The sequence below is a fragment of the Nematolebias whitei genome, chromosome 18 (assembly GCF_014905685.2).
Source record: "Nematolebias whitei isolate Nwh7 chromosome 18, NemWhi1, whole genome shotgun sequence".
NCBI lineage: Eukaryota > Metazoa > Chordata > Actinopteri > Cyprinodontiformes > Rivulidae > Nematolebias > Nematolebias whitei.
The window spans coordinates 11,604,560-11,613,356 of NC_056515.1; the positions used below are offsets into that span (position 1 = coordinate 11,604,560).

The window sequence follows — 8,797 nt, forward strand, 5'->3', positions numbered from 1 at the left end:
TTATTATAATTGTTGCTATTTATTATAACTGTTGTTATTTATTATAATTGTTGTTATTTATTATAATTGTTGCTATTTATTATAATTGTTGTTATTTATTATAATTGTTGTTATTTATTATAACTGTTGTCATTTATTATATGTGTTGTTAGAGCAGAAAAACTGGACTGCAGCCCCCTGTAGTGCACATGTGCGACTTCACACTGGAGCATTTCACACCTCTGTGGGTTCCCCTGAAAATCTCCACTCTGAGACCTGGAATCAGAAACCTTTGGTTTCAGGGAGAATGAGGCTGTTGTCTGTAAATGAACGAACGATTCACGTCGTGTAAACAAGGGCCTCACCTGTCAGTCAGTCAAGTGACTAATTTTATAGATGGATGACAGGCTGACATCTGTTTTTTAAATGACATGCAATCTACCCATAATGCCTTTGAGATCGACCAGTAGATCAAGATCGACCAGTAGATCACGAACGACGTATTTGGCATCCATTATGTCTGTGGCTCATCACCAGTTCTGTGCAATGTTGAATCCTACTTTGAACTCTAAAACCTGGTTTACAAAAAACTATTGGACACAGTCTCTCCTCTGTGTGCATGATGTCAACAGGCCACAGCAAATTACTCGCACCTTTTTAAGCTGTCTCTCCACGAGGAGGTTCTGGTCTGAGATAATTCTGATGTTATCTGATGCGATCAGAGAAAATATTGCTCTTAATGTCCTAACTGCAAGTTAACACTTGCTCTCCCTCCTGTCCAAAAGAACGTAAGAGCACGCACAACTCCACTGGTCTAGAGGCTAACTGCACTAGTCTTTAGCATTTTTCTGCAGCTTCACCTACATATACAAAGTGGGTTAGAGAAGTCTTTTCTTTTCTTTTCTTAAACTAGAAACAAACAAGTTGACTGGCTGAAAGAGTTGTATCGTAAAAAAAACTATCAAAGTCCCTTTTTGTTTTCTTCTTCTTTCTGCTTTTCCCTCTTCAAGGGTCTCCACAGAGTCATCCTCCTCCAACTCTGTCCTCTTCATCCTCTGTTCTCACCCCAACTACCTCCATGTCCTCTCTAACTGCATCCATATATCTCCTCTTTGTCTTTTTCCTGGCAGTTGCATTTCTAACATCCTTCTACCAGTATACCCACTGTCTCTCTTCTGGACATGTCCAAACCATCTCAGTCTGGTCTCTCTAACTTTATCTCCCAGATGTTCAACCTGGGCTGTACCTCTGATGATCTCATTCCTAATCTTATCCAGCCTTGTCACTCCTAAGGAGAACCTCAACATCTTCATTTCTGCCACTTCCAGTTCTGTCTCCTGTCTTTTTGTCCATGTCTCTGTCTCCAGACCATACAACATAGTTGGTCTCACCACTGTCTTGTAAACTTTTCCTTTGACCTTTGCCGACACCTTTTTGTCACAAATCACTCCTGAAACTTTTCTCCATCCACTCCATCCTGCCTGGACTTTCTTTTTCACCTCTTTACCACACTCCCAGTGGTTGGACAGTGGACCCCAAGTACTTGAAGTCCTGCACCTTTGTGACCTCTGCTCCTTGTAGCCTCACTGTTCCACCTGCCTCCCTCTCATTCACACTCATGTACTCTGTCTTACTATGACTGACTTTTATTCCTCTTAATTCAAGTACATACCTCCACCTCTCCAAGTTCTCTTCCACCTATTCCCTGTTCTCACCACAGATCACAATGTCATCTGCAAACATCATAGTCCACAGGGATTCCTGCCTGACCTAATCTGTTAGTCGGTCCATCACCAGATCAAACAAGAAGAGGCTCAGAGCCGATTCTTGGTGCACCCCCACCTCCACCTTGAAGCTATCCGTCACTCCTACAGCACATCTCACCACTGTCCTGTTGTCCTCATACATGTCCTGTACCAGTCTAACATACTTCTCTGCCACTCCACATTTCCTCATGCTATACCACTCTCCTCCCTCGGTACCCTGTCATATGCTTTTTCTAAATCCACAAAGATACAATGGAGTTTGTCGTGGCTGGTTACCACGTCCTTTCTGACCCTCTCTGTACTTCTTCAACAGCATCCTCAAAGCAACTGTGGTATCTGTGGTGCTCTTTCTCAGCATGAAACCATACTGCTGCTTACAGATAGTCACCTCTCATCGAAGTCTAACTTCCACAACTCTCTCCCAGATCTTCATCGTGTGACTCATGAACTTAATTCCTCTGTAGTTGCTACAGCTCTGTACATCACCCTTGTTCTTAAAAATGGGCACCAGCACACTTCTCTATTCCTCAGGCATTTTCTCACCCTCAAATATACAATTGAACATTTGAGTCAAAAACTTGTTTGCTCAACTTTATAGTAAAGGTGTATCTCAGTCTAACGTTTGCTTAATAAAAAGGACTTTAACAGTCAAATCAGCTGTATTTCAAAATTATTCACTGCCTCGGTGCTCCGGGAGCGCACAGACAGAGAGGAAAAAAGAAGGAGAAACACTGCTCATTTCTTCAAAATTTAACAAGAAAAGCACCTAAACAATTATTTGTTTGCTCGAAATTATAGCAAAGGTGTGTCTCAGTTTAACTTTTACTTAATAAATGCACTTTAATAGTCAAATTAGCTGCATTTCGCCGGGGCGGTGCAGCAAAATGCAGCTGAGGTTGCTCCAAGCAGCGAGCAGAACAAAGGTGGGGGGAATATGGCAAGCCGATTGTGTCATTAATAGCTGGTGAAGATTCTCAGTTATCCAGGACATGGTAAATTAAAAAAGTTCAAGAAAAAAATAAAGTATAACGTAACGTATAATAAATAAAGTCCAGTTGTTTTTGTCTTGAACTTTTTTGAATTTGTCATTATAGCCACGTTTACCTATTACTAGGGATGAGGTCGATCCGACCCAGTATCGTATAGGGCTCCGATACCAGCATAATTTATGTATCAGACTTTTTCCGATCCAACCTGCAGAGATTTCCGATCCATGATGCATGTCTGTGTCTGTTGAAATATCTTGTGTGATTCCCTGCCAGCTGCTCTTATGTTAACTTCAAACTATGGAATGAATTTCCTGAACGGAGGTGTGTCTCATGAAACACAGAGTAATAAGACCCGCCTCACATTCAAGAAATCCATTTCATAGTTTGCAGCCAGCTAAAACATGAGGACTGAGTTAGCAGCACTGTGGCTAACAGCTAACCAACTTTTCATCTAAACATGTCCACTGTGTGGAAGTATTTTACACTAAACACCACAAAACAAGACAGCAACGTGCAATGTCTGCAGAGCCACTGTACAGAACGAAGGAAGCTCCGTCGCGACCTATAATACAACAAACTTAATCCAACATAGCACAACCACGGTAAAGTTAGTTTTACATTGGACATTCGAGCTCCATGGCTTCAGCAGTGCGCTCCTCTCGCTCAACCCGAAGCATTCAGTCCAACCCCGGCCAGCCGCACCCAATCCTCCCCGCTCAGTCCGCCCGTCTCCGAGGAGGGGCAGACTGAGCGCGGCTGACTGAAATCAGACCGCCCGCCCCGGACAGGACGAGAACAACACACCGCTGAAGCCATGGAGCTCGAATGTTTACCGAGAAGTTGCTAAACTTCATCATAATTAATGACCAACCACTATCACTTGTAGAAAACGAAGGATTTCGCAGCTTGATACTTGCAGCCAAGATATAGTTTACCCTCCAGGAGATATTTATCAGTACAACAGTAAACAATCATAAAAAAACATATGAATTGAAAATTACAAGAAAATTATATAATAAAAAAAACAGCTACATAATAAAGTGATGTAAATTACTAAAAACAGGAACATGTCTGTGTTTGTTTATGCTATGAACTTAGCAGATGTTTAAAGCCATTTAATTTTTTTAATTTAATTTAATTCATTTATTCATTCATTTAAAAGAAACAAAATAAACAAAACAAATTCATTAAAAAAATACATTTAATGAAAAAAGTGCAGAAAGAAAAAAATTCTATCTGCCCCTTATTTAAAATAAAATAATATTAACTTTAAACAAACAATCACTTAAATTAATTACTTTAATATCCACTTTAAAGCTAGGAATTTAAAAAAAAAACACGTTTTGTGTTAGCAGAATTTAATTCTAACTTTGATACTATCACGGTGCACTAAGATTCATAACTGGCTGTGATTATCATACCCACCACTGCACCCTGTATTCACTGGTTAACTGGACATCATTAACTTCACGCAGACTCTCTCACTGGTACATTTACATCTTTAAATCACTTCTTGGTCTGCTGCCTTCATACATCTCCTCTTACATGTCTCTGCGTGAGTGCAGCTACAGCGTGCGCTCTCAGGACATTATTACCTGCAGTGTTCCCTCAATGAGGACTAAACTAGGCAAGAGGGCCTTCTCCTACTCCGCTCCTGTTTCCTGGAATATCTTACAAAAACATCTGGAGCTCTCGACCTTGACCTCTCTAAGTGTCTTTAAGAATCTGTTGGACTCCTGACAGGGACCAACGCAGACATGTTCCTGTTTTTAGTTTTCTACATTCACCTTAGAATCTAGCTGTTTTTTGTTACTTTTTTGGCCATCTTATTTGTAAAAAAAAAATCTGTACGCCTTTTCTTAACAGTATTGTTGTCGTTGTTGTCATCATTCTTTGTTGAAATCAGGTCTCTCTTGTAAATGAGTCCTCGAGGCTCAATGGGATTAACCTGTCTAAATAAAGGTTGAATGAATACTTATCCAACATTAATAAAACTTACCTCAAGTTGCCTTTTTGGACATGCATGCATATATTTGTACAAATTGTACTTGTCTATAGAGAGGAGATTATTACAGTCTCATATAAAATCAATAATGATGATGTCATCGGAAAAGTATCGGTATCGGTCAATATCCAGATCTAGGTATCGGGATCGGAAGTAAAAAAAAAAAAAAAGTGGATCGGTGCATCCCTACCTATTACATGATACAACGGCATCCCTTACTAATAATACTACTCTTCTGCCATCAAGTGGCTGAAAGTGGTACTGCTCAATATTTTTTCAGTCAGAATGAATGAAAACGGTCATATCTCAGCCAAAAATGGTTTATAAATATGGAAAAAATCCATAAATACATTGCTTCGGCCTATAAGTAGGGCATGTAAATTATGCAACAAAAAAACCCCGCAACTTATAGGCCAAAAAATACGGTAACTACACTAAACAAAACACAACAAACAAATTAGGTCCACTGATGAGCTAAGCAATCAAAACCAGAAAAGAAAAAAATGCAGCATATCATTATCACTCACTTTCAAAGTGAACGATACCATCTATTTGGTCAATGAAGCCATTCATTCGACCTTCTGTGATCATCTGAGAGGCAATCTTCTCAGCCTAAACACAAAGAAACTACAATTTATTACCGGCAGTACATGATACACAATTTCCAAGCAGAGAAGAACTACTTTAAATATTGTTTGTTTTCTCGTTGAACACCTCACCTTTGCTGGAGGAATTTCCAACAATGCTCCAAGTTCTTCAAACGTGATGTTGTTGTACAGTTTACTGGCAGACAGGAGGTTGTGTTCAATCACAGCTCTGTCGAGGATGCTCGAGCCTAGAAGCAGAACATGTAGAGACCCTTAATTTGCTTAAGCCTCATTTTTTAGCTAAACAATGGGTTTAACAGTGATTTCATCTCGAATGTACTGTAATGATTACAAAGTTATCCAGGTGTTGATGGGCGTCAATACACCTGTAAATCCAATGAAAGGTGTGGAAAATTTTACCTTTACAATAATTTACTCCGACATGTGTTTACACATACAGTAGTCCCTCGCTACGTCGTGATTCAACTTTTGCGGACGTGCTCTTTTACGGTTTTTAAAAGTAAGATTATACACGAGAAAAAATAAATTGTGCACGACACATTAATTGTCAGTCAAGTACTCACATGATTGAGACAGTATGGGATACAGTAAAAAGTTTAAAAAAAATAAATAAATGGACTTTACTAGCTTGGTCTGTTCCCAACACAAATCAAGAATGTCCCCATCTCTGAGGGATTTAAAAAGTGAATGTTTGTAGTTTTAGAGCCGAGTGTTTTTCTGGTGAACGACATTCAAGTGGGGATGAGTTACACGTTGAAAAACAGAGTTCATTTTTTTGTTTTGGTTTGTTTTTTGCTTGCCTGAGGCAGCGCAGATTAACAGATTTGAGAAAACTATATTTTAAATCAATAAAAAACTACAAAAAAAAGTTTTGTCAGATGATGGGGTGGCTGGTTCTCTCTCTCTCTCGCCATCATGGATTTTGACGCGACATCCCAATTTTTGATAGGAACCTTTCTTACACCTAGATGCAGCCACAAAATAAAGTGGAAATTGGCATGTTGCTTTTTTCCAAGTTATCCAGCTCACAACATGCACGGACAGACGGAGGGTATTTCCAATTCACCCTCTTCGCTCAACAGGGGCATGGCGATGAACTCTTTCTAAATACATCTCACTGAACGGGAGCTCCGAATCACAAACTGACGTGAAACCAGGAACTCAGCAGCTCGTGCTCTGTAAAATCACTGATCTCTTCTCACCATCTGCTGTGGTGGCTTTCTGGTGAGGCATCAGCATGGCAGCAAACTCCTGTAGCTGGTTTCCTCTGATGATTCGGCCCAGGTACATCTTCTCCAGAATACCATAAGCAGCGAGCTGCTGGCAGCGCTCGTCTTTGAACAGAGTGGCCAACATACGGGAGCGCTGTTGTCCTAAAACAGATCGAATCATTGTAGAATGAAGTAGAAGAGCTTGTTTTACAAATGGATGCACACGTGTGTTGCTGATACCTGCAGAGGCCAGTATGGTGCAGTTCAGCGCATGTTTCAGTGCCTCCAGACGCTCACTTTCATGAACGATAGACTTATACGACAGCTCGTTGTATCTTTGTGCAGCTTCAATGAACTTTCTCCGAAAATCTAAAACTCTGGCATAACATACCTAATAATAAAATAAACAATAAAAAAACAGGGCTCAGTTGGGAAACACTGATCAGTATTCACAGTTTTTCTCTTCACAGTTTCCTCAGCATGATTCTTGGAATCAAACTACTTTTACATACTTTGTACTATTTTAACCATTCATCTATCAATAAATTCATTACAACACAACGCTCTATTGGGAATTGTGTGCAATGACGAAATAGTTGCAACTTTTTTACTTTTTAAACTTTATTTACAAAAGTTTTCTCCATAAAATCACACTAAGATCTGATCAATTCCTTCAAAAACATTATTCTCTGAAATCTGCTAGCATATTTGCTCTATTTTTGTTTTCCTATGCTCCTAAACTTTTAGCTACTGCTTTTCTAAATTTAGCTTTTAGCTACAGTTTTTCCTAAATGTAGCTACAGTTTTGCTGATTTCAGAGTCTGTTTCACTTGTTTCCACTTTAACAATCCAGTTTTTTTTTTCTTTGAACAAACTTCTGCAGCCGTTCATCTCTCAGTTTTCACACTGTGATTTTTCAAGTTATTCTTTCTGTCCCGACGGCAGTAAGAACGAGCGTTTGTGTCTTCTGGATCACGTGGCGATCGGGCACCTTATAGTGTATCTGCAGCTGTTCGTTCGAGGACTCGTTCTGAAGCAGCGAGGCTCTGTTGATGTAAGCCTCTGCCTGAACCGGGTCATCGTCCTCCAAGTACAGTCTGGCAATTTTCAGGTACGTATCCAACTTATAGTCAACATTGTACTGCCTAAAAGTGGTGATAAAACAACATTTTAAAGTGTGAAGATTTCAGAAAAAATCAAATTCACAAGCAGGCCACTTACTTCTGTCCTGTTTCCAGGGGAATGCCAACTAAAACTTGGGCAGCGTTTCTCCAGTCTCCCTCCTTTTCATAAATGGTTGCTAAATGCTGCCTGATTGAGGCTACCTGAGGACGCACAAAAACAACATTATAACATGCATGAGATGCATGCATGTTCTGGCTTTACCAAGAGTTAATGTTGTTGAAGAAATATGCAAATTTCATGAAAGACTAGATGAAAAGATGAAAACAAGACGGTAACTAAACAAGCGGCACGTCAATGTTCCCCGGCTCTGAGGGATTTGAAGAGTGAACGTTTGTAGTTTTGGAGATGAGTGTTTTTCTGGACGGGAACTGAACAGGAAATACAAGTATAGTAAACCCTAATGTTTTGGGTGCAAGATATTCAAGTAATTAGGAGTTACACTGTAGAGAAGAACAAAGGGAGGGATTTATTTTTGCGACAGATCCTGGAGAGCAAGTTCATCCAATACAAGGTGCAAAGGTGGAGCCAGGGGGTGGCCAAAGGTGGCCTTGGTCACCATAGATTAATTTTTGGCCACCACAGTTAATTGAGGAAACTATACTTTTAAGCAATATAAAAATTAGAAAGCATTTTTTTCCCTTCTTTCGACTGCTCCCTTCCTCAGAGGTCGCCACAGCAAACTAACTCGCACGAAGACTTGGCAATTATTTTTTACGCCGGATGCCTTTCTGACACAACCACAGACCACCGAGCTACCACAGCCCTCTGAGGGGAGCAGAGAGCTGCCATCTAGGGTGCCCAGGGAACAGATGGTGGGGGTTAAAGGCCTTGCTTAAACACCTGTCTCCACCCTCATTTGCCTGACTCAAGGCCCTTAACCCCCACCATCTGTTCCCACAGGCGACCTAGATCACAGGCTCAACTTCTTTAACCTCTGCTCCACCACCCCTCCCTAGAAAAAACTAGAAAGCATAGTTTCCTCAAATGATTGGGATGGTCAGTTTACACACACACACACACACACACACACACACACACACACACACACACACAC

General features: G+C 40.4%; 1 protein-coding gene across 1 annotated transcript in view; it reads right to left on the reverse strand.

Annotated features, from left to right (window-relative positions):
- The window catches only part of cops4 (COP9 constitutive photomorphogenic homolog subunit 4 (Arabidopsis)), a 15,697-nt gene that overhangs the window by 1,930 nt on the left and 4,970 nt on the right, over positions 1-8,797 (reverse strand). The window contains exons 4-9 of the mRNA XM_037692386.1: positions 7,780-7,883; positions 7,550-7,703; positions 6,799-6,949; positions 6,550-6,720; positions 5,459-5,574; positions 5,267-5,351 (exon numbers count right to left, since the gene is read on the reverse strand). Of these exons, the coding sequence (XP_037548314.1) occupies positions 5,267-5,351; positions 5,459-5,574; positions 6,550-6,720; positions 6,799-6,949; positions 7,550-7,703; positions 7,780-7,883 (781 nt within the window). The remainder of the gene's footprint in view (positions 1-5,266; positions 5,352-5,458; positions 5,575-6,549; positions 6,721-6,798; positions 6,950-7,549; positions 7,704-7,779; positions 7,884-8,797) is intronic.